Genomic DNA, 27717 nt, shown 5'->3' with positions numbered 1-27717 from the left:
TGGCAGGGCGAGGTACGGAGTACTATGGGACAACGTGTACCAGAAAAAAACGCCAGTGTTACGTATGTCTTATGTATGTGGTTATATTGAAATATCCAGATGATGGTCATCTGCTTCTGCAGTTGAATGATATCGCTGGTGTGAAGGCAGATCGACAGTTAGACGATATTTTTTAGTTCTGGACCAATATCGTTAAACACAATCGAAAGATTCTCCATTAAAAAAGAAATGCTTTACTCCGAGATCTACTTGTAGTATAAAAGTTTTTAATTTTCCCAATTTTATGAAAATGCATTGAATTTTACTCATTTTTGTGTAAATCTTTTTCTAGCGTGTGTTCTATAAACATCGATGAGTGATAGAAAACCCAGAAAACTGTTTCATTACTTCTTTACAAACGCGTGGTAAGCGTACACAGCTGTTTTCATTGTTGTGAGTCTTCCGAATTATTGTTTTATTTCGCAATCTAACTCAATAGAACATTATCTCTCATCTAGCAATATAAAGGCACCATGTGGCCCGAAGTACAAACCGCCAAAGAAGAAAATCGTCGCGAGCTGAAACTTTCGGGATCGACCGTTCGGACCCGATTTGAGGAAGCTAATGGACTGCTGGACGAAACTGTCTACCAGCTAACAGCCCTCAATTTGCTAGATATTAACGATACTCCCCTAGCGGAGTTGTCTCCCAAAGTAGGAGAATTGAAGAACCTACAATCGTTGCTTTTGTTTCGAAACAAAATTTGTACGATTCCGATAGAAATTGGACAACTAACGTCACTAAAGGTACTAGATTTGTCAGGAAATCGGATTGAATCAATGCCAGCAGAATTGAATCAGCTAAAACAACTGACAACGATCAATTTTTCGGCGAATAAGTTGAAACACGTGGATCTGAGTCAGCTGGAGAATCTAACCGTATGCAATCTGGCCGCCAATGAATTGGAGGAGTTCCCGCTTTTCTTTTGTGGTAAAGATGTACATCATCTATCCGAGGTAATATCTTTCATTATATCGGTGAGCTTGCCTTGATATTTATTTGTTTTTTTTTTTTTTCAGGTTATTCTAGAGAAGAACAATATCAAGGATATTTCCTCCAGTTTGACAAATCAAGCAGGTCTTAAACTGCTCAATGTAGCAGACAACAAAATTGAGCTGGTTCCTAAATTTTTGATAAAGTGCCCAAAGCTGAAAGGTAAACGATATTTAATGTTATTGTGACATTATTTTTAAATAGACTAAATACGATTTATAGAAATCAACCTTAAGGACAATCCACTGAAAGACAAACGACTTAAAAAACTCGTTGAGCAATGTCGTAGCAAACAGGTTTTGGACTACGTTGAAAAGCACGGGCACGTTTCACCCGAAAACGATAAAAATGTTGAAACGAGTGAGTCTCCGGGGGGAACCGAAGAACCAACCGTTGTCGATGTTCGTCAGAAAATAACCATAACCAAGGGAGAGTCTCACAAAGTGAGCATCAGCGCAGAAGCAAAGTCTCTGCGACCATTTGTGCTGCACTGCATTGTTCGAGACTATACAATCACGAACCTGAAGCGTTTTCTTCAGGCACAGAACGATCTTCATGACAACGAATGTGGTAAAAGAGAGTTAGCTACTATCGCAACCCATGATCTTACCAAAATCAAAGGTAGTGTCAGCTACCAGGCTGATTTGTCTGAAAATATTGAAATAATGCCTTTGGGCGCGAAAGCCAAAGTAACTGCAGCTAAGTATTACGGAGATTTACGACAACAAGCGGAAGCCATCCGGAAGGAGAAAAAACGAAGCACCTATTCAGGCATTTATAAATTTATTAATTTGCTGGAAGGCAAAGTTTTCGTGTTTTTCAAAGACGAGGAGAAGATTATCAGTTTACCGCCGCTTACCAACTGTGACGAAACGAAAGTATCGTCCGAAACCAGGCATCTGCTGCTAGAGGTGACTAGTTCTACCAGTATGGACTGTTGTCAGAAGGTGATGTTGGCTCTTGTTAAGAAGATGCTTCTACTTGATGTACAGGTCAGTCGAACACATGTCGAAGGTAAGAAAAAGTCAAAGGGAAAGGGTAGTACGACTACTGTAACTTATGATAAACCTATGGAGCTGGTTCTGGAGCAAGTTCGTCAGCACGACACGGACGGGAATTTCCTTTCAGTATATCCCAGTAAAGCGGATCTTGTTTTTCCCGAGGAAGACAAAATTGATGTGGAATTTAAGTAATTAATTTGCTAACGGTTTTCAACTTATCCCATTAGAGGATGTGAAATGTTGTAATTACTTTGAAGCGCAGCGATTTACATAATAAAACAGTACCTACGCATAAAATGCGAAACCATTTCTGAATTGCTTCAGTAGAAAGAAAAACCTGAAATTCTGACAACATTTTGCTTCTGCGTTTAGGAATTTAGGTTTCGTTGTTAGTGGAAATGTAATTATTCATTAATTCTAATGTAAAAACAATTATCATTTCTTAAAAAAAAGTACATCTAATTGCTTGAACACTTAACAAAACTTTCCGTCTTGATTTTTTACTGAAATCGATGACACTGGTTCTAACCGATAATTTAAGTTGGACACTACTGAGGATAGTCCAAATTACAAATAGATACTTACCCGAATACCTGAGTAAAATAACCCTAAATGATGATTTAGTTAACATGTGCCAATAAGTCGTAGTTGTTTGTTCATGTATAGTTGTGAAACAATCACATGGCTGTCATTAGTGAGAGAAGTGAGGGGTGTAACTTCCAATGGGACCACCGCACATAACTAGGCTATAGATTCCTCCGGCTCCCTATTAACGAGAAAAGCAATCAAAATCATTATTAATAGCAAACTATGCTATAAATTGTTCATAGCAGGAATTCAAATTATTCGGTGGATATAATTTTCGCTAAATAACGAAAATTTACACCTTAGATTCAAACAGAGCACATAAACAACAACTATAACAATCACAGATGCATCAACAGAATCCCAATCATAAACAGGCCACTAAAAAGAAAAAAAGAAAACCAAATTCAATAATAGCCAATGAACGATAGAAGATAGAGCTGTTTGTAGAATGAATTACACAAGCAAAAAACCAAACGCCAAATTACCTTCAATAAAAAAACAGCAGTATAGTGTCTAACTTCAAACAGTAGAACGGATGGGTTGTGAAACTGATGCTCAACACTGTATTTCAGTTAATTAGAATAGTTTTTATTAGTCGTTTATGGCTGACTTAATATATAGTTGTAACCGGAGAGTATAGGCAAAGCAAAAATATGTTTTATGTGTTTATCCACTAATATGTCAATTGTGAAGGGGTACAACGATTATCATGAATGAACTGGTAGACTAATGACAATAGCATTGATTTATGCTCCTGAAATGGTTTAGCCCTCACTGCTAACGATGGATGAATTCCAAGACATTTTCTCTATCATACAATTTTATCGACAAAAAACAGGAACAGGTGTAATGGCTTAGGAAATACACTACCTAAATGTGGCTAATGTTTAAATAATAAAATAATCTATATGCAATCCGAAGAAATGTGATTTAATACATCAAATTATTGCTAGTATACGAAAACTACGATACATAAATAAAATGTAATTCGAAGTTACCTACTTAGTTTACTGAATAACGGTAAACACTACATATTTTGAAGTTCACGCACAATTTGAATAAAAACTACCATCTAGTCTGAACTTGTAAAAGCACCCATATGCGCTTAAACCGTACAATTTGGCAACTAGTTGAATCTCCAGTTTACGTAGCAAAGAGACCTCATTTAGACACTTTAAGACAAAACTATAGCTGATTTGTGCATGATCTAGAAATGCCTGGTAATTTGAACTTTTATATATATAACCGATGGATTGGTTACATTTTTTTCTTCGCTCAATTGAGTTATAAGTATCGATAGAATGATAAAAACACCAAAATGGTAAGTCCATTTTTCCGACTTGAGCTGTAGAAATGTATAAGATCAAGTTCCAGCAAACCACCAAATCTAGAGGACATTCAAAAACAGGCAACAATCGAGCATATTTTTCTTAATTTACAACCCAAGAAACAAACTCAACAAATACAAAAAACACAGCACGCCAAAACGTACAGAGAATAGCCAAAAACCGTAGAACACCCACGCACTGTCCCACCGGAAGTAACGAAACTAAACGATATCTACATTCTACACATAGTCACTTACAGTTCCTCAAAAAACGCTACTCGTGCTTTCGTTGAGCCCGACTTGAGCTTCTTCAGTGTGGAATACTTGGTCTCACCTAGGCGCATCTGCTGGGCGCTTATGTTGTCCAAGGGACACTGCTTCTCGCCAATCTTAAGTTGCTCGATCTCCGAGCGAAGTTCCTTCAGTTGATTCTGCACCTGCTTAGACTTTGTCAGATATTCCACTCTGTGCGTTCGGAAGGAAAAAAATGAGATTGTAAAAATTGGTGAGATCACTTTGTTTTACCTTTCCTTCTCGATCTCCAGTGATAACTGATCCATATCCCCGTCAGCCAGCAGATCGTACGTATTGCTCTCCAATGTTGGAGTTTCCGGCGACGAAGACGGTGTTATAAATATCGATTCGTTTGACGTTCGACTTAGAAAGGTAAGCAGTTTTTCCTTGGCTTCCTTTTCTGCCACGCGAGCGTGAATCAGCTCGTTTTTCAGCTTGTCAGCCTCCATCGATCGCTTGCGGGACTCCTCGATCATTCGAGCAGTCAGCAGCTCCGCCTCCTGCGTCTTTCGTTCCAAGTAGATTTTTTCTTCTTCGGTTTTCCGCGCCGTCATGCGCATTCGGTTAATCTCCTGTTCTACCTCTAGTGCCTTGTGCGATAGTAGTAAAGCTTCTTCCTCTGCTAAGCGGTTTTTCTCCGCAAGCAGTTCCGCCGCTTCTTCGCTTCGACGCTGTAAGAAAAGTATCAGGCAAATGCCGCCAAAAATAAAGATTGTCTTACCAAAGCCTCATTGGCTGCTGCCATTTCCTCCTGCAGTTGCATCAGTCTTTTCTCCATGTTGGCTCTTTCCTGCTCCGCTTCTTCGCGCAGCTGTTTCTCCCGGGCCAGCTTGTTCCTCTCGATGTGTCGTCGGTGTTTCTCCTCCTTCGCTTGCGTCTTCATCTGTTGAATCTCCATCGTGTCCGGCTTGCGCCGTTTCATGTACAGCTCATGGTTGCCTACGCACAGGTCCAACAGTTCCTTGTTCGTTCGGGCTTTTTCCGAGTAGAACGTTGTCGCGACGTTGCCCTTCTCTTCGTTCGTTTTGACGAAAAATTTCTTCCCGTCGAAGCTGATGTTGCGGATTTCGTTCCACGGAAAGGTTGTCATCGGGGTCAGCTTGTTGTCCTTGCTGTAGATATTCAGTCCCAGTGCCGTCACACCGACGAAGACTTCCGTATTTTTCTTATTCTGGAAGAGTGAATAAAAGTTAGTTGTTACCAAGACGGGGAAGCCAATTATACAGCAGCACTTTAAAAACTGTCTAGAACATTAGCATTAAAAAAATGCCAATGAATGATAAAATTTTGTTTCCTTTAGAAACACGCGACAGATATAATTGTTTGTAGAAGAAACTCGTTTTTCTAAACATCATCGGGCATAAGGTGTTGAGCACAAACGCACCAAGAGTGCAATCTAGCACTCTCAAGGTTTTATTGTTGCCCAGAGCTTTGGATACTTGAAAATTCTGCCGTTTCATTCGAATCAATCATCTTTTATTACTGAACCACGAAAAATAATCCTAGAGGCGCACCACATAAAATGCGAAAGAATTTCAAGTTTATATCCTTAAAGTTAGTTCTACGTCAAAGAAATTGTGTTTCCGTACTGATAATTAGTGGATTTGTTCCCTTCCAAATCTTTTGATTTGTTACACAGCCAGTTTGAAATCCGTTTGAGTCATAAAAAACATTTTGATTCCATTCATACTGTTCAACTGTAGGAACGAGTATGTACCACAATTCAAACCGTTCACTTACCGTGATCGGAAAGTAGTTTACACCGAACATGTCCAGATCTTGTGCTATTTTCAAATACTCCATTTCCGCTTCGTCCCTGGACATGCCCCGATGATCAGCATACCAAGTTTTAATTCGATCTTCCCACATCTGCGGTGTCATCTGGTACTGCTCAATAACCCGTTGCGGTAGCAGATTTTCACTATTTATCATACCCGGTTTACAGACAGCCTCATCGTAATCACCATACTGAAAAGTGGTAAATAAACCTTACCATCAAAGCAGTAAACTAGAAAAAAACTCAAGACTTTCTTACCTTAGCCTGCACGGCGTAGGAAGCCAACAGGACAGAAGCTTCCGGCGGACAGTATACTTCCATTGACAGAATTGCTGCTTTAATCTGTAGGAAAAACATGTGCTGCGTAACTTCCTGCACCAACTCTTCAGCGACATTCTCGGGGAAGAATTTAGCCATAAACATAAACATGCATCCCTCGGTCGTGAGGTTTATGTGCTGATCGAGAACCTTTTTGTCCATTTTCAGCCAGCTTTTGTAGCCCTTCTTGTCTACGTAGCGCAAACCGAAGTACCATGTCTCCCGCAGACCAATTGTGCGACAAATCAGATCAAAAAGGTAGCTACCAGTGGCCCGATGCTATGGCGTTTGAGGAAAGAGGGTAAATGTTCTGAATAAGATACGCATAATTTGTTACGTATATGCTTCCCGAATGAAGCAAACAAAAATAGAATCCGCCCACCAGTCATTATTGCAGAATGCATACAACACTAGGAGCATACCTCTAGATGAAACTCCAGCTCCGAGTCATAGGTGCAAACCTTGACCGGAAACTCCTTGCTGGACTTTTTGCGCCGGAAGGGGGCCATCATTCTCCCGGACGGAGGTGCCCCGAATATGCTTTCGGAATCCACCTTAAGGCAGCGCTTTCCAATAAAAACGATGACAAACCCACGAAGACGACGGTGGTTTTAATTGATTATCGCGTTTTTCAGCGAACTTTGAGGCAGAAAGTAGCGTAAATGTAATTCGCTTTCACTGTGGCCTCTGATTTGTTCATCAATTCTTGCGTAAACACAAACACCATTAATAAACCTTCACGGACGGCTTGCAAATGGAACACTATTCTAGCCCTTCTTCATCTCGATTTGCTGCAGAAAAGTAGTCATATTTCACTGTACTGTTTGTAGCTTTACAAAGTAAAAGGTTTGTAACGGCATTTGATGCACTTTTTACACACAACAAATTTCAATAAACAAAGTTTTGGAAGAATTTTAAAGGTACTTCAGTTCTGTGAAAGGTGTAGTATTTATTTGCACAAACTTGCTGACAGATCGAGAACTCTGCCGATCAACTGTGACAAAATTATAGAGATTCCTGAAGGGCTCTTGAAACGAAGATATCCGATTGACTATCCCCTCGATTATATTGTTATTGTGGAACGTCAAAGTTAGCATGTTATAATTTTGCTACTTACAAAAGTTTAAAAACTCCGCTTTAAAACAATTGAAAGTTATTGAAAAATAGCCAGTAAACTTTATAATCGTTAATTAATGTTAACAGTATCAAATAACAAAATATTACATCGAAACCGACCGTGAACAAACACTGCCCAGTATTCCTCGTATCGCACGTGTTTGTTTTTGGTGACAGGTTCGGATCGCCAGCAGAATGGGCAAAAAGAAAGCGAACCAGCTGGGCCGGTCCCTTATCAAGGATCGGTTTGGTCACGGCAACCGGAGAACCGTTGATAACAATAGCATGGTTGATTATTCGCTGTGTCCGATATTTTAAGCGTTTAAGCCTCTTCTTTCCGATTCTAGCTGCACACAACCGAGGTTCAGGACGGCTACGACTGGGGTCGATTGAACCTGCAATCCGTCACGGAAGAGTCCTCCTTCCAGGAGTTTTTACGCACGGCTGAGCTGGCTGGTACTGAATTCCAGGCGGAAAAGTTGAATATCAGTTATGTGAATCCGAAGGCGAAGGTTGGCCTGTTAACTACCAATGAACGAGTCGCGATCGAGAGAAAGCAAGTGGATAAGAAAAATCTGTTGAAGATTCCACGCAGACCCAAGTGGACCAAGGACACCACACCGGAAGAGCTGCAGACTGCGGAAAATGAAAAGTTTCTCGAGTGGCGAAGAGGTTTGGCTACGCTACAGGAAGAAGAAGGCATGCTGATGACACCGTACGAGAAGAATTTGGACTTCTGGCGGCAATTATGGAGAGTGGTGGAGCGATCGGATATTGTCGTTCAAATTGTTGATGCCAGAAATCCGCTACTGTTTCGCAGTGAAGATTTGGAAAAATATGTCAAGGAAGTCGACGAAAGGAAGATGAACATGATTTTGATTAATAAGTCAGATTTTTTGAATGCCGAACAGAGGCGAATGTGGGCTCGGTATTTCGATGAGCAGAACATTAAGGTTGCATTCTTTTCCGCTGCCCAATCGGTAGAAGAAGCAAAACGAGAACAGGAAGTTGAAGACGATAAAAGCGAACAATCTTTAGTGATTGAGCAAAAATTGAACGAATTAAAACTGAAAGTAGATCGAGCTGAACAGGCGCTCGAGCGACTAGAAGAAAATATTGATGCGCTCGTTGGGCAAGACGTTGAGGTGAGGGCAAACTTTTAATCTATGCTACTACATTTTAAGGACCATTTGAAACAATTTTCAGGATACCACATCGAATCGAAAATCACGTAATGATCCAAAAATTCTGTCTAACACCGAGCTGATAGCACTCTTCAAGAGTCTCCACACGGCCGAGCGCGTCACCCCCGGTCTTGTCACGGTCGGTTTGGTGGGCTACCCGAATGTCGGCAAAAGTAGTACAATAAACGCGGTGTTCCTGGAGAAGAAAGTGTCCGTATCGGCAACGCCGGGCAAGACGAAGCACTTCCAAACACTGTACGTGGACAGCGAGCTGCTGTTTTGCGATTGTCCCGGTTTGGTGATGCCGAGCTTTTGCACTACCAAAGCAGACATGATACTGAACGGCATTCTTCCGATCGATCAGATGCGGGATCATGTACCGCCGGTAAATTTACTTTGTACACTCATTCCGCGACACATTCTAGAGGATACCTACGGTATTATGATTTCTAAACCACTGGAAGGGGAGGACCCAACTAGAGCACCCTTCTCCGAAGAGCTTCTGTTAGCTTTCTCTTACCAGCGAGGCTATATGACAGCTAACGGGCAGCCGGATCAATCGCGCGGTTCTCGATACGTGCTGAAAGACTTCGTAAACGGTAAACTTCTGTACTGTCATGCTCCACCAGGAGTCGAGCAGAAGGAGTTCCACACATACGCCGAGCGCCGTAAAGAGGAAGTAGACGTTAAACTTCTACCTCCGAGGCAACAACGGGCAATGAAGGTTGCTTTCTCTTTTTTTACTTGATTTTTTTAATCCAGAATTATTTTTATTGTAGATGGGCATCACCACCAGCGGAAAAGACATCGATGAGCAATTCTTCCAGGAACGGTCCCATACTGGTTTCATTAAGGGACGAAGTGATTTTCCAAATGTACGTCCGATGGGGGTACCAGGATCATCGAATCCTGAACAGGCAGGTGTGCTAACAGCCGGCAAACCTTGGAAACATCAGAAACGGGAAAAGCGGGAAAAACTGCGCAAAAAGTATGCTCACCTCGACCAACATTGAAACATTTTCCCAGTAAAAAGCTTGTGTTAACATGTTTTTCTTTTAACTTTATTCAATGTACAAAAGAATTACACATCTTTATATTAAATATATGTGCTTCATTTTTAGGTTCCTACAATCGAAACCGATCACTAAGCAGTTGTGAAATGTTTTCCAGTTTTTATCGATCTTGGGTGTCCTATTGTTTGCGGCTTAATTTGTTATGTTCCTATTATAAATTATTCACAATCTGTTAGTATTTTTTTCGTTATTTTCTGGTGCTATATTTGGTATGAATATTTTGCGCGGGACTATTTTTTAGTTGCAAATAATCATCATCAATAAATTTAGAGAGTAAAGTAGTTAACACCCGTCGTCTTGAGGTTTTCTTCCTTCAGTTACCTATCTAGCGGTTAAAAACTAAACTAAATGGGATACACTATTGTTTTTGCTGTATCTCATACAATCATTTTGCTTGCGTTGTTAGCTAGTAAAACAGTACACAGTGCAGCACGCTCCGCTGGCATTTGCTCTCGAAATCGTGCAGCAGCTCGTCGATGTCGTTGTCCAAGTCCTCCGTTTGAGCCATCTGCGGGATGAGAAAAAAGTTACAACCACAGAAATATGACAGATCGTACTGAGACTGGCAGAGAAAAATTAAAAAAAAAATAATTCGAGTCCGTTCCATTTGCTGTTCCAAGTCTTATTTTCCCAGCGTGCATAAGGCTTGTGTAGAACATGGGACAACCTAAATTACGTAAGTTACTCAAATGACTGCGAGAATCTTAAATTTATAGATCACTAGGTGGAAATAGAGCTCATTTCAACTATTACTCACTTTATTCACCGGAGGAATTCTCACAGTCACTTGGGTCGGGTCTCTATTCTCGCAATCACCCCACCAAATAACCGTTGCAGTTACTAGAATTATTTTTTTCTCGTTACTATTTGATGATTTGATCCCAATGAGTAGAAATGTAATATAACTGTTCTAAGAATTGTAAATTTGCCTTCAGAGAGATAACTAGGCTTCTCCACATCATGCTAACTATGCGGAGACCGCTGTAACCAAATTCCTGCAAAGATCATTCCATCAGCGATTTCCACGGTCACTTGAATGGAAAGATTTACTGGGTGATCGCGGAAATCACAGACACTCACCTTACCTTGGGATTGTGAGAAGAGGGCTCCCAATTAAAACCTTCACCATTCAACATCCATTCTCATTTTTCAACATCCATTCTCAATATTTGTGCACTCGTTCTCGAGGCAACTCTTTTTAATGCCTTACCAAGCGCAAGAGCATTCAAAATAGTTTGCGAAGCAGTTGTTGTCGCACAGTAAAATAGTTCTAATTGTTGTGTCCATACGAAACAATGCGAACTGAGTAGTCCTACCACACGCGAAACCCTTAAAAATTAAATGATGCGAACGTAAATTATTGGGGAACATGCATAAACGATGTAGCATTCGAGGGAGGAGGAGGGGGTTTGCAGTTTTGTGACGAAATGTGACTATGGGGGGGTGGGGGGTCGAGACAAGCTTCGTAGCAAACATGAAACAAAGAAATTTTTTTTGATGTTTTCTAATTGTTTTTTTTTTTTTTGTATCACTGTTTTGTCTGTTTGGGGTCATTTTTATTACTTTCTCGTTCATTTGTGATACAATCATCCATAATTAAATTCGCAAGTCCATGGGGGGTTTAAAGCTACGTAATTATCTAGAGGGGGGTCTAACTTTGTGACGAAATGCAGGAGGCGGTAAACCTAAAAAAAGCTACCTCATTTATGGATGTTCCCTTGAGAAAATAAATCCCTTTTCGCGTGTTTTGGAATTTACACGGTTTTTAAGCACTACGTATCCCCCACGTATAAGGTAACCTAAGTAAATCCATCCTATATCAAAAACGGTTGTCGTCAGGAGCATTTCTTAGTAAATATTTATTTTATACGCCTGTAATAACTAAAAACTGTATTAGTTTATGATGTAAACTGCTCACAAACAAATGCAAACACACATCCATACACAAACATACACCACTCACTCGATAATGACTACGTTAAGTGAAAAAACCAGCCTTGTTGACACACCGAGTCCAGATCGAGAAGATAAAAGACAGTCAGATGTGTTGTTGCAAGTTGAACATTTTATTGACGAAGCTATGCCACCCGTATAACAACACCTGACCTGCTTGAGCTGTGCAACCGTCGTTGTGGCCGCATTCTTTTTTACTTGCTCTCCGCAATCTAACTCGAAAACTCGATACCAGCAAAACGATTCCACTTACCATCGTTATCAGATCACAGATTATAAACGCACCGAGCGTCGCTTCCTCGTGGTTGTCCTGAATATCAATATTGATCACATGCACCGGCAGATTGCAGGATGGGCTTCTCGATTCCATAAATTCGATTACCTAATTTAACAAAAAAAAAAAAGGTTAGCCAAACTACCTAACGAAGTCTTTCGATTGCTAACCTGATCATAAACACGTTCCTCGCAAGTGACCAGAACATCGAACCGCTCCGAACATGTTTGAAACTTTTCCGGATAAGCTTTGATTCGCCTGTTACGATCTAACATATGTAACAAACCGTTTTGGGTGTAGCTGTTTTTGATTAGTTAAGGTTGATACTTGAGTGAAAATGCTGACTGAAATTAAAATATTTGTAGGAAATTTAATTTTAAATGTAAAAATAGTGATTGAGAATTGCCAATTTTACTGGGCTAACTAGCCAGGACGCAGCCCATGGAATGATAGAAAATTAATCAACATATGCTATGTGCAACCAGATGGCGCCACTATTACCGCCAGGCTTAACATAACCAAACCTGCAGGATTTAAGATATGAATATTTGATAACCTAATATTCAGAAAAAAGATCATTTCGAAAATTATGAAGCTTCAGTATGTCTACTTCAAACACGTGCATTCACATGCTTCGAGTTTAACATCCTAGAATCGAATCCTGAAACGAAATAAACCTAAAAGTTCTAAGCATCCTGAAAAAAAAAACAACCATATAATCAACACCAACAAAAGGATACTATTGCTTGTCTTTGCTGGCCAGATCGGTGTAGATTTCATCGTAGCTGGTACCGAACTCGTAGATGTTTGGTTTATCGGCCGCCGTACCGGGTAGCTTCACCTTGTCACCGGTTCCGAACGAGCGTACTTTAAAGCGTTTCTTCGCCAGAAATCCGTGCGCTTCCATCGATCGGTTCATATTGGAGGAGCAAATTACTGCTATCGATAGCGGGCTAACGTACTGGTTTGTCATAGTTCCGTGACGGCTAGTCGATTTGTTGGTGACCCGGTGAACTAGATTTTTTTCCTTCTTTCTCCTACTGGCTCTGACCAGCTGTGCACTGCTGAACAAAAATAAAACTTGACGTACTTTACTGGTAAGCTTTACAAGCTGACAATACCTATTTTCGCGACCTGTAAATAGATATGGTATATTAACATGACTTAGTAATACCAGAAATTTTTGAAATTACAAAATACAAATGATAAACAAAATACAAACTATACTTTACAAACGTATTTTACAAATCAAGCGAGAGCGTGCCTTTCTACAAATTTTCTCGTTCAGATGTTTTGAGTTTTGACAGTTGATGCCGGTGAAATGCGCAGGCACTGGTGCTGGATTTTGAAAACCGAGGGGTGACACAAATGATGCACAGCCTAATTTGGTAATACGAATAAAATTTACATGCAACGTAATTGCAAGCGATGCATCGATTTCTATCGGTTTTTAAAGTTTTTATTAGCGAACTAAAAAAAAGCTTAATATAAATTGTAAAATGCCTCCAAAGGACCCTTACGGATATAACATAGAAGGTAAAATTACATTGCAAACAAATAACACACTTAAAATTTATTGCCGGGTCTCGGTAATTTTTGCCGAGAACGGCACCACTGAGTGCTCGGTTTAAAAATTAATGACAGCTGTCACATTTTTTCGTGAATCTCGGTTCAACCTAACTGAAATTTCGGCATAAAATATAACCGAGCTATCACTGCCGAGATTACGGATATTTTGTGCTGAAATTTCAATTAGGTAAACCGAGATTTACGAAAATATGTGACAGCTGTCATTATTTTTTTTACCGAGCTCAGTGGTGCCGTTCTCCACAAAAAATACCGAGACCCGGCAATAAATTTTCAGTGTGAAGAAAGGTAGGGTAGAGCGGGGCTTTGTTTAGACTGTTTTTTGATTGCTGTAAGTTTTTTTTTTAAAAATTGGAAAAAAATGCCGTTACCCGAAAAGCAACGTAGCGAATTGATTTTGCGCAAGCACCTGGAAAATCGTCAACGTCCTCGTCGGGACATCGTAAAACAATTCGGAATCGTGCAGTCAACGGTTAGTCGTTTAATCAAACATAACTACGAAAGTCTGAGGATCGAACGAAAGGAGAAATACGGTCAGAAAGGATGTTCTATTAGTGATCAGGATCACAAGCGTGTTGTGAACAGGGCTCTACATCAAAACAAAACAATGAAACTGATATACTCGCGCTGTCATTTCGATTCGAACAGTTTCATTTTCGCTTGATTCCTTTCGGCTACTGTCAACGAATCACTTCTTTCTCTCTTTCCCTCTTACTTCTTTCGGATCATTTCAAATGAAACTAATGACTATTTCAATCGATGGAGAGAGTGACGGAGAGAGAGACTTTTTCTTTAACTTCAGCGTCTCAATTGAAATTAGCACCGCATCGCGTCGTTCGAAGGTAGTTTTCTAATACCGCAAGCCGTAGTTAGAACGGCAATGGCATTTAATAATTAATGGAAGCCTTCTGTCTCCGTCAGCGCTCATTGTTATATTCGATTGAGAATCTTCTCCGCATAATCAATAACCATAAAACGTGCCTAACAACTAGTTCGGCATATAGTCCAAACTAAATGGGGTATCGTAAAACCATATGGATTATCATCCATGTATGGTTTTTGATTATGCGGGTCATGTGAGAGTGATAGTAATAATCTCCGCTTTTAATTGAAAAGCGTTTGTATCAATTTCAAGCCCTTCAGTTGTCAGAATCACAGCAAGAGCTTTCGACTGGGTGTCAAAATGATACAAAATCTTTTCAATTAAAAGCGACGGGTCGAAGCGTCACTATAACCTGATAATTGTCAATTGAAAGTTACTTTGTCAGGCTCTAGTTGTGAATAGGGATACCATCTGGTCGAAGTTAGAAATCAGGACACTTTCTCCTGGCGCAAATTTGAACTGAGCCATTTATGTTTTTCCAGGAATGAGCAAGGAATAGAACCAGGAATAGAGCACGTAATGTGCGATTTTCTCTTTAAACGTACACTAAGTTTTTCACTCGAACATAAGTACCTACCTTAAAAAATCCGCGTTGATTCAAACATCAGGTGCACTCTGAAAGCTAAAACCGAAAAAAATGAAAGATTATAGCTATACAACTATTCCTGTGAATTTCACTGTCCCTAGCCATTACTGTTTTTCTAGAGACTTAAATGAAATTTCTCGTAAATTATATATATAAAGTTATGCGTCGAGCCCGGCGAGCATTTTCTTTACGCCACTATCACGTAAATTGACGCGTTTTTGTATTGACTAGGGGCACCAAATTTCTTTGGAATGGTTGAATAGCTATATCTAATCTTTAATTTTTTTCCGGTTTGAGCTTGTGGAATGCGCTTTTTTTATTTGGTCGACCAGTGTAATAAATACACTCATCCTACATAATTTTATTTTTTACATAATTTTTTGACCAAGTCTTTTACTCAATAAACAGTTAGACGCTTTTGGTTCCCAATTCGAAAATCTACGTAATTCAGAAATCCGTGTAAAAAAACTCGTAAATAATCCGCGTGAAAAACCTGATATCTCTGATAATGCAATTTCATCAAGCAACTTTGAATTATTACGCATTAGAAAATACTTCAAAAATTTAGCACACGTAAACTGTTTCAACCTAAACTTCACAAACGCCACATGCTCAACGGTGTCAACGCCTAGACGATTTCTGTTATTACTCTACTGATACTCAACCAATGAAAAAATTCGATCGCAGTGAGTTGGTTGTGTCCTGGAATTGAAAAAAGTTTAAAAAAGGAAAATAAATCAGGACGCCCGAAACTGATTTCAAAATCAGGACATGTCCTACTAAATCAGGACGGATGATATCCCTAATTGTGAAAGCATTTACGCGGAATCCCTATGCTTAATATATAATAACGGGCCCGTAAACTACACCAAGATGCCGACGTAACCTCATTATCTATTCATGGATAATGAGACTTACGTCAATGCGGGCTTCCGGCAGCTTCCGGGGCTATTGTTCTTCACTACCCAGCACAAGTTTGATGTTTCGGAGGAAGTGAGGATGCAGGAACTTTCAAAGTTAACCAAGAAATATCTGATTTGGCGAGCGATCTGCTCATGTGGCAAAAGAGGACGCCGTTCGTGACCACCTGGGCTGTAAACGGGGATAACTACCTCAATGAGAGTCTACAGAAGCGTCTGCTTTTTCTGTCAAAGCAACACGAGGGACCAACGATCCTCTTACCGGATCTAGCTTCATCTCACTATTCAAATAATATACTGGAGTGGAACGAAGCCAACGGGATCACTTCTGTATCCAATGATATAAGCCCCTCCCCCCCCTCCTTCACACCAATGCAACGGAACTAGGGCATATATATCAAAAAATACTGGGCCATTATGAAGCAGGCACTACTAAAGCATACCAAGGAGGTGGAATCTGAGGAGGATATGAATAAAAAGTGGGTTTCCGTACAGAAGAAGCCAGATATTGTACATAACCTAATGAGTGTAATTGAGCGGTATTGAATTGGAATTGAATGGACTATATATGCCAAAAGCTTACTAATGGGTTATATCATTTATGTTGGTCACTTTTTGTCCGCACTTCTTGACCAACATGTACAACCATACATAAAAGTTTAGGGTATTTAGATCCGAGGAGGTGGTGAGCCGCAAAGTCAGTCAAATTCTCCAGACACCACGTTAGACGATATTCGCCATGTGGGCCGGTGCGCCGTCCTGTTGAAAGACGTAATGATCCTTACCGTAGAGGTCGCGAAGTGCCAGAACCAAAACCTTTTCCAGAACCTCGGTCTTTTAAAACGCGTTCACGTTTTTTTCTCGATAAACACCAGTGGAAGCTTCCTACGCCTGGATACAACTCTCAAACCACCACTGACGCGGCGCTTTGGAACAGCGGGATGTCTATGTGGGACCGAGGAATGCTGGCCAATGTCAGCACTCATATGCCATCATTTTGGACATTGTGCGACTGTTGCAAGACAAAGATTTTCTCATCAGGAAACACGAGCTCCTGACCGTCGTCGCTTAGCCTATATATGAGGCTAAAGCTGACACATACCTTTACCAATACACAAAATGCACAGGGTGCGCAACTACACATTGATAAAAAGTTGTATTCGAACTTATTAAAAACCCTGTATATTAAAAAATATTTTTGTGATTTCATTGAGCTATATTTTTTCTGAGAAAGAAGTGCTTGAAATGTGTCCAAATAGCTTCCTTCATTAAAACAACTTTGAAATGTTTTTGTACCTATCAGCGTCATTGTTGTTGCTTTGTTGCATTCGGCGATTGGCGAATTCCCCTATTAAGTATGTGCAACAGTGCATGAGAGACTGAGGATTCTACTACATTTCATGTAACTTTGCATGAAAAAAAGCGTCTGAAAAATTTATAAGAAACCTCATATCTGTCAAAATTGAGCAATCAAAAAACAGTTCAACTTTCAACTATGTATTGCTTCTTTATTTCGCTTGAAATAAACGCCTTAACATTGGTAACTAGTTGTTTACAGTTCGCCAAATAATACCAAGTAGATGCGAATCGCTTTCGAATTATTTAATATAAATATAATAATTTGGCATGCAATGTAAAAATCCCACGCAAAGTTCTAGCTAACTTTACAATATTTACATCAGAAACACTCTGAGTGTTTTTTAAACAAATACTGAACTATCGCTCTAATTGTTGTAACGTTGTACCAAGTCTGAATCTCAGCACAACCAAGCTGACCAGCAGCACTAGCAGAAGCGTTTTAGGTTCGCTGATAGTAAGCTGAGCTCCACCATTTTCGTTTTCATCATCCGTTCCAGTGTAAGGGCTTTCGGTTGTAGTTTCCGCCGCTGGTGGTTCGATTGGGTTGAAAAACTCAAAGTTTTTATGATTAAATGCGTAGATAGCGAACGTTTGAAGGTTAGCCACCGTGCTGTAGAGCATCAGTTGCACGTCTTGTTGATTGGTTGAGTAGCTGAATGAATTGTAAATCAGTAAGATTAGAGGGTGTAAATCAATAAATCTACTTATATTTCTTCTTACTTGACGCTTGAATAAAACTGATATTGATCGGCGTCCAATGAGTGCAGCATGTCATCAAGCGAGTTGGGCATAACCAGAGTTCCGTTTGCAATAAATTTTCCTGAAATCCTTATCTCGTTAAACTCCAGATAGTTGGAATTTTCGTGCATGGGAAGTCCACAGCTCGTGATTGATTCATTGCGGCATGCAAAGATGCCACAAGTAGAGATATGCGCAAAGGCGTAGCCCTGAAACGATCGAACCCCATCGAAGACAGCAAACCGATAGTGATGCGTGATGTCTCTGTCGGGGACAACCGTCAGGGTCAGGCTAAAATCACAACAGAAGTCGCCATTACAAATAATTTGTCCTATTTCGTCATGGTATTGCTGCGGATTGATTTGCATCGTTGTGTATTGCTCCAACACATCTTGCCCCATGCGAATGTTTTCCAGAAGTTTGCCATGTTTCCTACCGGAAGTAACGCAAGGCAACGCGAGACAATCATCGGATGATGTTATGAGCTTGGGGCTGAGGCTGTCACTGATCTTCGGTACGCGAACGGCGAACAGTTGTCTGGAAAAATTGGTAAATTTTAAATAAATAGTAGTAAATAGCAGTGAGACCTACTCACCTCGTGGGTTCCCCCGTCATAAATGAAAACACAGCTCCGTTGCGACCATTGAACACACCCGTACCAGTACTACCGGCCGGATCGTAGTTCGTTCCGGATGCAATCAAGTTAACATTATTCGCGTATGCCCAACTCTCGAAGATCTGCGTAGCGGTGAGAAATGGGGTCTCTGAAATCCACATGGCTGGGAAAATAAAGTTTTTCACATCGCGTTTGACCAATTCCAGTGGTGGTTGAGCAAACAGCAAATCGAAACAGGTAAACAGTCCGAAAGTCACTCCAAAATCAGTCTCGAACGTTGTCAGCTCCGGGAGATGGGTTATGTTGGTCCCTGGCTCTCGGAATAGGTTAAACTTGCGGTATCGCGCTATCACAGCTCCGTTACGGTCAAACACGACGTCCGTGTTATACCGGTGAAAACCATGCGGGCCGCACGGTCTTGGATCATCCTCGGTGGCAGGCTCACAGTCGAAGATCTCGGACAGGTTAATCACAATATATTTGCCCACCTTGGCTGCCAAGCAGGAAAGTCGTGACAGCACATCCAGTGCGCCTTCCTGGCATGGTACGGAATGTTCCTGCGGATCTGGGACGTACACTGGATCCGAAAGCGTATTGAGTGTAAGCTCCGAAAACACGATGATGTCGACCAACTGCTCGGTAGATTTTTAGGGAATTAGTCAATGAATGAGGATTCTAATTTTATTGTAAAAGTTTACTTACCGTTGCGTTCTCGGATTGCACTAATTCTTCATATGCCGCTAAGTGCAGCTCTGTTCTTTGGCGGATTTCCATGTTAAGTAGTTCCGGTCGGAACTCGATCACACCTACGACGTAGCTGTCATCTAGAGGACCGGACCGCGGGACGTCGTTCCTGTCCGTGTCAGTAACGGAATTGCTCTGAGGGTACTGTAATCGGATAAGGAAAATTAAGCTTGAGTTTTAGCAGATTTTCTATCAATGTAGATGCGATACAGCAGTACTTTTCAATTCTCTTCAATCCAAATCTTATTGTATACGGGGTTTATTTAAAAATGTTATGCTATTTTTCAGTTTTTATTTTCGTTACATCTCGAAGTATCGAGAAAAAAGTATGCTTTTAGTTATTCGACATTTTCAATATAGGTCTAAGCAAAGATGTCAGCCACAGAGCATTGACATATTATTTAACTGCGTTCCAAGTATCTGTCTACTAATTTTGGTTTCCGATCTTCAAATATCCAGTTTTACAAATAGTGATTCGCTGCAAATACTACGAGGTATACAGCCCTAGAGTTGTATGAAATGGTGTCGTGGGACTAAACACTGTAATTAGGGGATTTTTTTTTTTACAAAATATACAGAGTCTGCAGACAGAATCAATGTGTTTGCTCAGCGACTGTACGTATTTTTATTTTCAGCCTCCCCTTGAAATCAATTTTTTGAAATATATTCAACAACACTCGAAAGAATATCGTATATATTTGGGGATATTAATATTAGCCTGTAGTATTTTTTTGTGCAATCAACATGTATTTGACAAGGCACAAGCATATCATTCTTGTTGAAAAACCACCAAGAATTTCTCGTAATGCGTCAAAGTCAGAATTAACTCTATATCCTCGAAAACCTAATCCAATAATACTTACGTTATTTTATTAAATGGTTTTGTCTTATTTAACTCTGATTGAATCAAATTTTTAATATGGTTCTTACTTTCAAAATAATATAGAAGCCCTTACGAAGGTTCATTAATTGGCAAACATAAGAAGATATGTCTAACAAAATTATTAACAAGTTCCAGCAAAAAAAAAAAAACATAACAATCAACAATTCCATTGTTTTTTGTTTGACAATGTTTTTCATTCATCTACAACTACATTCGCTGTATTACGTAGACTGCTAATATACATTCATTATGGTAAAGCTTTAAATAATAATATATCATCTAACCATTTTGAAATGTAAAAGGAGATTCTAATGAATCTTAGTAATTGAACCAAAAATTCAAAAGCAGGCTCTTACTCTTCCATAAATGTGTATATGTGGAATTTACTCTTTCGATTCTATCCGGTCACGATTATTTAGTGAATATCGAAGATAAAATTGAATAAATATCCGTTGCAAAATTTACAATTCTTGTTGAATAGGTTATGGTCATCTTGTAATGAGATAAACTTTCAATCACCATCAACAGCAGCATTGCAGTTTTTCCTCGATTGCACACGAATAGAAATGTACGAACAAAAGTGTACCACTGCAATATGAATAGTACCGCTGCAGTACGAATAGAAGTGTACCGCTGAAATGTACGAATAGAAGAGTACCGCTGCAATCATAGACGACGAGAGACCTGCGGTTCGTTACGCCACTGGTACTGTTGCTTATACCGGCATGTTTTCTTTCAAGACATCAGTTTTTATAAGGTTTTGAAAGCATGTTTAGAAATTGTTCAAGAATGGAGATTGTTTCAAACTTTTCGGAAAACTTTTACCTTCGAGACATCATTCTAGTCTAAGCTCATGGAAGCAAAAATAAATTGACCTATTGGGACGGGGAGACTCTGTCAATTTTTATACAGTAACTGTTCGCTAACTGGGTGCTGTTTAACTGGGCGTTCGCTAACTGGGCTATAGCCCAGTTAAAAAGCAGATGAACGTCAAGAATCAGCGTTTGGCATATTGCTGTCAAAACGAGATGGGGGCACATGAATAGTGAATTGAGATTGATTTTTTCAGTTCAATGGATTTTGGTTGTCATCACACATGCGATCCACTAGATGTTTATCTATTCGTTTCCAGGTCAAATAAATGTTTTATGAAAAGAATATGTTTCCAGGCAACGGTAAGTGCATATAAAGCACACGCAAGGCTAATAATTTACTTTTTCTCATTTTCTGTTCATCAGTCAGGATTCTTAGTGTATTGATTTGAAACATTTTCAAATTTTCGCTGAGAGTTTTGCCTAGCGCCATTACATCGAAATCCCCCTCGATATTTGACGACATTTGAAATGTCAGCCCAGTTAGCGAGCGACATTCGTTAACTGGGCTAGGCCCTCAGCCCAGTTAGCGAACGAACAGTGTATCGATATTGATACAGAGAATATCACGGGGAACGGATGGTGTCCATTCACGTCGTCTGTGCTAGGGATGCTCGCATGTAATTGGTTCATTGTTCGCGTAAGTTTCCCTGTAACTTTTCATTAATTTTCACCGTTGAGCAGTGAAGTAATAATGATAACTAGCGTTTTATAAAATTGTTACACATTTTATCTATCCAACAACATATTGGTTATTGTTATCCATCATGTGGTTATGCACGTTTGAAATCTGACGCAACATTTGCCAGTTTCATTTCCCATTTTACAGAATGCATCCCAGTATAGTAAACAAAGACGTAGTCCCACGTCAAAAAGCGTTGATAAGCCCGGAAACCAGAATGCTTTAACTTGATATGGCATAGAGTTAAAAGACGAAATTTTCACTATTTTATTAGGGTACAGTGGAAAGTTTAAGAGACTATACCTAGCTAAGGGAAAAGGTAAAAGCGATAGCAATACAATGTTATAACGAATTTATGAAATATTATCTATCAGAAATTCAAAATAAAAGGCGCTCAAAGCAACCAGAACGTTTTCAGCATTGCAGGTAAACAATCGTGTTTCAGAGTGTTGAAAAGTGTTAAATGTTAAATTCAGTCATAAACTTAAAATGAATCAATAATAGTGTTTTCTCCGCATGCCAGCTTGATTGATATATTGTGCCGATTTAACAATACGAAAAGTTACTGTTCAAATTAGAAGCTCGGAGTTAGCTTAGCTAACAGAAATGAACAAAATCCGATCTGACTTATCACATTTGGACATTAGTTAACACATTAAGTTTTCGTTTCTAATTTTCACCGAATCGAGATTCAATTCACGCTTCGACATTGTGTTACGTCAGGAGAATTTATCGACCCATAGAAGCAAAACAACAAGCATAGTTACCATGCGAGACCATTGAGTAACGAAAATATCGACCACTGAGGATGAAATGAAACGGAAAACCGAAAGAACTGAAGATTTCACATTATGAAAACTATAAGAGTGATGAAATAGAAAAAGCTCAAAATTTTGATTCAGGCACATTAAAAAATTTGGCAATTAGTAGTTAGAAATTACATAGGAACTTTAATAAAAAAGAAAAATGTAAAAAAAATCTGAGAATAAAATATAAAACTAGAAAATAAAAAAAAAAACATTATTCCACAGTCATGAAATGATACAATATCGTTCTATTGAGAACAAATAGACAGTTTCTTCGAAAAATTTATAAAAATTATCGAGGAGAATAGAGAATCTTCTTCTTCTTCTAAACATATAAAAATGCAGTTCTGTCTCACTTTCTAATCCATATAGACTTAAAAACTGCTAAACCGATCGGCGTGAAAATTTGTATGAAGGGGTCTTTGTGGTCCGCGTATCGCAGTGATCCTCTCACAGGGCTCAACACGCTTCTCACATCTTCAATGTGAGTTCCGATATGTACAGCCTAGCTGCAATGAATCGCACGGTTCACAGGATGTGGATGGCGAAACGGCCTTAATATTTGGATGTTAGGTGCGAATAGGAGCGGCTGAAGTCTCGCCAGCTACACCCAAGACGCAGCCCAGAGTGGGTAGTGTGACTTTGCACTCGTATCCAAGTGAGTTTTAAAACTTGCTAGCACATTCATTCTCGGTTGCACATGAACCCTATCAACAGTGCAGTACACTTGAGTCAGATTTGAGTTTGAATACTGCATAAAAATCGAATTGCGACGAAATTCGCCACGTGTCTGCTGCAACAGTTCGTTGCATTGTCCTTTGAAAGCATACATTCGATCTAAAAACAAAACTTATCGCGTCACACCATCGCACAGTGGTCCAATAAGGCAAAAAGTGGTACTTAATTCCATAGCCCCTTTCAACTTCATCCTAGCTTCATAGTGTCTTCGGAGCAATTGTTTGTATGAATGACCCGCATAATCGCAAATTGTTAAAAAATATGAGAAGTTTACCATACTAAAAATAAAAAAATTAACTTTTTTGTGTTAAGAGATAGAAGAATAGTTTATTCAGCAAAGTTGTAGAAAATTCAAAAATATGAAACTTTGTTGAACAAATAAAAATCCTATCTCTTTTCGGCACAAAGTTATAAAGTACACTACATGGAACTTATTTAAAAGTTAGTTTTTTGTACTTAACTTTTGTTAGATGCATTTTACACGAAAGTGTAGTTCGGAGGAATTGTTATGGCACACAAAACACACATTTTTGCCGAAGACCATATATCTCCAGGACTTTTCCTTACAAAGTTGTATCATATATTAGCTTATTTTTTTGATAACTTCAAGAACGTACAGGTTAAAAAGGGGCAAGTGGAATCATGATGTCAATACTTTTCCTTGAAGTTAAGCTGAAGTACTATAAACTTCTTTAGGTTCCATTTGTCCCAATCCACCCATTTTAGAGTACGGCGAGCATATGTCACAGTAGGTTTTCATATATCAAAAATACTAACTTTTTTGTGTTAAGAGATAGAGGAATAGTTTATTCGGCAAAGTTTTAGAACGTATAAAAATATGAAACTTTGTTGAACAAACAAAATTTCTATCTTCATTGGGAACAGAGTTACAGAATATTTCATGTAAAAGTTACTTAAAAGTTAGTTTTTTGTATTTAACTTTTGTTAGTTAGATTTTAAAAGAAAACGTTGTTCTAAAGAAGCATTTGGGCATACAAAACACACGTTTTTGTTGAAGACCACACATCTCCACGACTTTTCCTTACAAAGTTATAGCGCATTTCAGCATATTTTTTCGATAACTTCAACAACGTATAGAATAAAGATTAGGTGGATTGGGACGGATGAAACTTATAGTAGTTTTGAGCACTTGAGCTAAACTTTGAGAAAAGAATTGACATCATGATTCCACTTGCCCCTTTTTCCTTTATACGTTCTTAAAATTATCGAAAAAATATGCTGAAATGTGCTATATCTTTGTAAGGATAAGTCCTGGAGATGTGTGGCTTTCAACAAAAACGTGTATTTTGTATGCCCAAACGCTTCTTTAGAACATCGTTTTCTTGTGAAATGTAACTAACAAAAGTTAAACACAAAAAACTAACTTTTAAGTAACTTTTACATGAAATACTCTGTAACTCTGTTCCCAATGAAGATAGAAATTTTGTTTGTTCAACAAAGTTTCATATTTTTGTACGTTCTAAAACTTTGCCGAATAAACTATTCCTCTATCTCCCAACACAAAAAAGTTAGTATTTTTGATATATGAAAACCTACTGTGACATATGCTCGCCGTACTCTAAAATGGGTGGATTGGGACAAATGGAATCTAAAGAAGTTTATAGTACTTCAGCTTAACTTCAAGAAAAGTATTGACATCATGATTTCACTTGCCCCTTTTTAACCTATACGTTCTTGAAGTTATCGAAAAAATAAGCTAAAATATGATATAACTTTGTAAGGAAAAGTCCTGGAGATATATGGTCTTTGGCAGAAATGTGTGTTTTGTGTGCCACAACAACTCCTCCGAACTACACTTTCGTGTAAAATGCATCTAACAAAAGTTAAGCACAAAAAACTAACTTTTAAATAAGTTCCATGAAGTGTACTTTATAACTTTGTACCGAAAAGAGATAGGATTTTCATTTGTTCAACAAAGTTTCATATTTTTGAATTTTCTACAGCTTTGCTGAATAAACTATTCTTCTATCTCTTAACACAAAAAAGTTAATTTTTTTATTTTAAGTATAGTAAACTTTTCATATTTTTTGACAATTTGCAATTATGCGGGTCATTCATACAAACAATTGCTCCGAAGACACTATTAAGCTAGGATGAAGTTGAAAGGCGCTATGGAATTAAGTACCACTTTTTGCCTTATTGGACCACTGTGCATCGCCTGTTTCGCTGAATACATCGTGCACTGCATGCTCTGCATTCATTTAAACTCAATCGATCAGAGTGTGCGGTCCAAAAAAACTTAAACTAGCGAAAGGAAGCAGATTCAAATTGTATTGAAATCTAAAGAAAGTGTTCAAGTTTGCATGAGTTTATGCCATCACTGCGGCAGCCCCGTCACGAGACTAGCCATCGCCACTCTAGTATGGTGACATGGCAAAAAAACACATTATTACGAATATTCAAGAAAAAAAAACGGATCGGAACAATCGGCAACGACCTAGGCGACGAATAAAGGATACCGATTGGAAACACGGAACATGGAACTGTAGATCGCTAAACATCCCGGGCGGCGGAAGGATCCTATCGTATCAGCTGGAACCTCGTCACTTCGGCATCGTAGTGTTGCAGGAACTTTGCCGGAAGGGAGAAAATTTAACCCTTAAATGCGCAATGTTGTTTTAAAACAACACTACTAAATATGTTTTAAAATATACGTATTTCAGTATTTTTTAGAAATATAATTCATTAGAACAGCTCTCTAGACTCTAACGAAAAAAACTTAACAGCTGGAAGAACTGTATTTGAATGTTTTGTTTTTATTTTTGCTGTCAAAATCTCGGAAATGAAAAAAAACATGGCAAGATTCCCGACTGGTGCTGACTGTCTTTGAAAATAAATTTTAAAATAAGGTTAGTTGTTAGTGAAAATGTCTGAATTATCAGTAATTATACTAACAAAAGGTCAATTTTTGAGTTACTGTTAACAAAAGTTATTGTTTAGACTTTATTATGCGATAAAGTCACAGTTTTGTTTAAAAACAACATGGTAATATTTGCTTATTAAAAAGTAAATCTTTCATTTTTTTATGCATATTGGTTAGTTTTAGAGCAGTAAGCCTGTTAAACAAAGATTTTATGGTTTTAGATGATTTTTTAATGTCGTGCGCATTTAAGGGTTAAGGAGGATTTGTGGTCGCAGGACCCAGTACTATCAGAGCGGCTACACAACAAATGAGCGGGGTCTTTTTGTGTTGGGCAGGATGCGAAGTCGTGTGATCAAGTGGCAGGAGATCAGCAACAGAATGTGTGTATTAAAAATTCAAGGCAGGTTCTACAATTACTCCATCATCAATGTGCACTGCCCGCTAAAAAAAAAAGGCTCGATGTTGGAAAGGAAATCTTCTGCGCTCAGCTGGAGAACGTCTACGGCAGCTGCTCACAGCGGGACTTCAAGATCTTCATCGAGGATATGAACGCTCAAATCGGAAAAGAAGACCTGACAGATGCATCTTCCCCCGCTAGAACATCCACAAAGCTACTTGGAAATCACCTGATCAACGAACATCAAATCAAATCGACCATGTTCTCATCGAAGGACCGTTTTTCTCGGACATCACCAACATCCACACCTACCGAGGTGCTGACGTTGACTCGAACCACTACTTAGTGGCGGTTTGTATGCGTTCAAAATTGTCGACTGTCTGGTGGCTCAACATCAAGCAGCTATGGAACCCGCAAGCTAACGAAGTCTACGCGCAACGGCTTGAAGCGGCACTACCCACGGTAGTGGAGTTTGGCGCAACTTCTCTCGAGGAGGGCTGGAATCCACGTCGAGGACACTAGGAACAGAGGCGCCGAGTGGCAGAAACGACTGGTACGATGGGGAATACTAGACAGCAATGACAATCAATGATATATTTGAGAGAAAAGCCGTACCTGGGAAAATTACATGAGGGAAAGGACGAGAGAGAACCTGGTCAAGTACAGACATTGGCGTAACTAACGAAAAATCCTGAGAGGGGGGGGGCTAATTTTTTATGCAAAAACGGTATAGCAAGTTTTTGTTTTACTTTTTGTATTTCTCGTGGATTCCGATTTCAGCACTGCAGCAGTAGCTGGAGGAAGTCGACAAAAAATTATCGAATATCTGTGGCACTGTTTTCATTCTTTTTCATTCCTGGGAAATATTTGATTTGTGGTGATATGAACCGAAGTCCAGGGTTGAAATCACCTACCGCAATCGGCGATTTCTTTAATTGCAATCAAAAGAACAAAATTTAAAACAATTCGGAAAAAAGTCCGTTTTTGGATTTTGGCAGCTGTTTGTTGATGAAAGCAAAACGCACGTCAATTAAGGCAGAGGAAAAGAAAGAGATAGGGCAAAAAAGAGTAAATGCGTATCCAAT

General features: G+C 39.2%; 5 protein-coding genes across 14 annotated transcripts in view; 2 read left to right on the top strand and 3 right to left on the bottom strand.

Annotated features, from left to right (window-relative positions):
- The first annotated feature begins 321 nt into the window (after window positions 1-321).
- Window positions 322-2340, top strand: LOC129725356 (leucine-rich repeat-containing protein 47-like). Its single transcript, XM_055681062.1, has 4 exons — window positions 322-432; window positions 498-995; window positions 1059-1194; window positions 1255-2340. Exons 2-4 carry the CDS (start codon window positions 513-515, stop codon window positions 2223-2225), a joined length of 1590 nt encoding a protein of 529 aa, XP_055537037.1. The 5' UTR covers window positions 322-432; window positions 498-512; the 3' UTR covers window positions 2226-2340.
- Window positions 2341-2448: 108 nt separating this feature from the next.
- Window positions 2449-7308, bottom strand: LOC129725355 (merlin). 3 transcript variants are annotated; one of them, XM_055681058.1, is made up of 7 exons: window positions 6760-7308; window positions 6278-6616; window positions 5983-6210; window positions 4964-5413; window positions 4474-4913; window positions 4207-4413; window positions 2449-2799 (listed from the first exon to the last, which is right to left on the bottom strand). In XM_055681058.1, the coding sequence occupies exons 1-7, from the start codon at window positions 6847-6849 to the stop codon at window positions 2775-2777; spliced, it is 1779 nt and encodes a 592-aa protein (XP_055537033.1). In that variant the 5' UTR covers window positions 6850-7308; the 3' UTR covers window positions 2449-2774. The 3 variants fall into 3 exon arrangements, with proteins under 3 accessions (XP_055537033.1, XP_055537036.1, XP_055537035.1); XM_055681061.1 differs by having other exon boundaries at window positions 4283-4413; XM_055681060.1 differs by having other exon boundaries at window positions 2449-4413.
- A 99-nt stretch (window positions 7309-7407) lies between these two features.
- On the top strand, window positions 7408-9768 carry LOC129725353 (large subunit GTPase 1 homolog). Its single transcript, XM_055681051.1, has 4 exons — window positions 7408-7741; window positions 7801-8598; window positions 8660-9361; window positions 9417-9768. Exons 1-4 carry the CDS (start codon window positions 7649-7651, stop codon window positions 9648-9650), a joined length of 1827 nt encoding a protein of 608 aa, XP_055537026.1. The 5' UTR covers window positions 7408-7648; the 3' UTR covers window positions 9651-9768.
- LOC129725354 (RNA polymerase II subunit A C-terminal domain phosphatase SSU72) lies at window positions 9722-13262 on the bottom strand. 6 transcript variants are annotated; one of them, XM_055681053.1, is made up of 5 exons: window positions 13170-13262; window positions 12678-13071; window positions 12108-12237; window positions 11917-12045; window positions 9722-10218 (listed from the first exon to the last, which is right to left on the bottom strand). In XM_055681053.1, the coding sequence occupies exons 2-5, from the start codon at window positions 12908-12910 to the stop codon at window positions 10117-10119; spliced, it is 594 nt and encodes a 197-aa protein (XP_055537028.1). In that variant the 5' UTR covers window positions 12911-13071; window positions 13170-13262; the 3' UTR covers window positions 9722-10116. The 6 variants fall into 6 exon arrangements, with proteins under 6 accessions (XP_055537028.1, XP_055537027.1, XP_055537029.1 ...); XM_055681052.1 differs by having other exon boundaries at window positions 13131-13238; XM_055681054.1 differs by having other exon boundaries at window positions 13165-13227.
- Window positions 13263-17394: 4132 nt separating this feature from the next.
- Window positions 17395-27717, bottom strand: part of LOC129725352 (vanin-like protein 2) — a 36451-nt gene continuing 26128 nt past the window's right edge. For all 3 annotated transcript variants that reach the window (XM_055681047.1, XM_055681048.1, XM_055681049.1), the window contains exons 3-6: window positions 19329-19514; window positions 18606-19258; window positions 17993-18547; window positions 17395-17924 (exon numbers count right to left, since the gene is read on the bottom strand). In XM_055681047.1, the coding sequence (XP_055537022.1) occupies window positions 17630-17924; window positions 17993-18547; window positions 18606-19258; window positions 19329-19514 (1689 nt within the window). In that variant the 3' untranslated portion in view covers window positions 17395-17629. The remainder of the gene's footprint in view (window positions 17925-17992; window positions 18548-18605; window positions 19259-19328; window positions 19515-27717) is intronic.

This window comes from Wyeomyia smithii, chromosome 2 (assembly GCF_029784165.1).
Source record: "Wyeomyia smithii strain HCP4-BCI-WySm-NY-G18 chromosome 2, ASM2978416v1, whole genome shotgun sequence".
Lineage (NCBI taxonomy): Eukaryota > Metazoa > Arthropoda > Insecta > Diptera > Culicidae > Wyeomyia > Wyeomyia smithii.
Note: the sequence above shows the minus strand (reverse complement) of the source record. Positions and strands in the feature narration are given on the sequence as shown.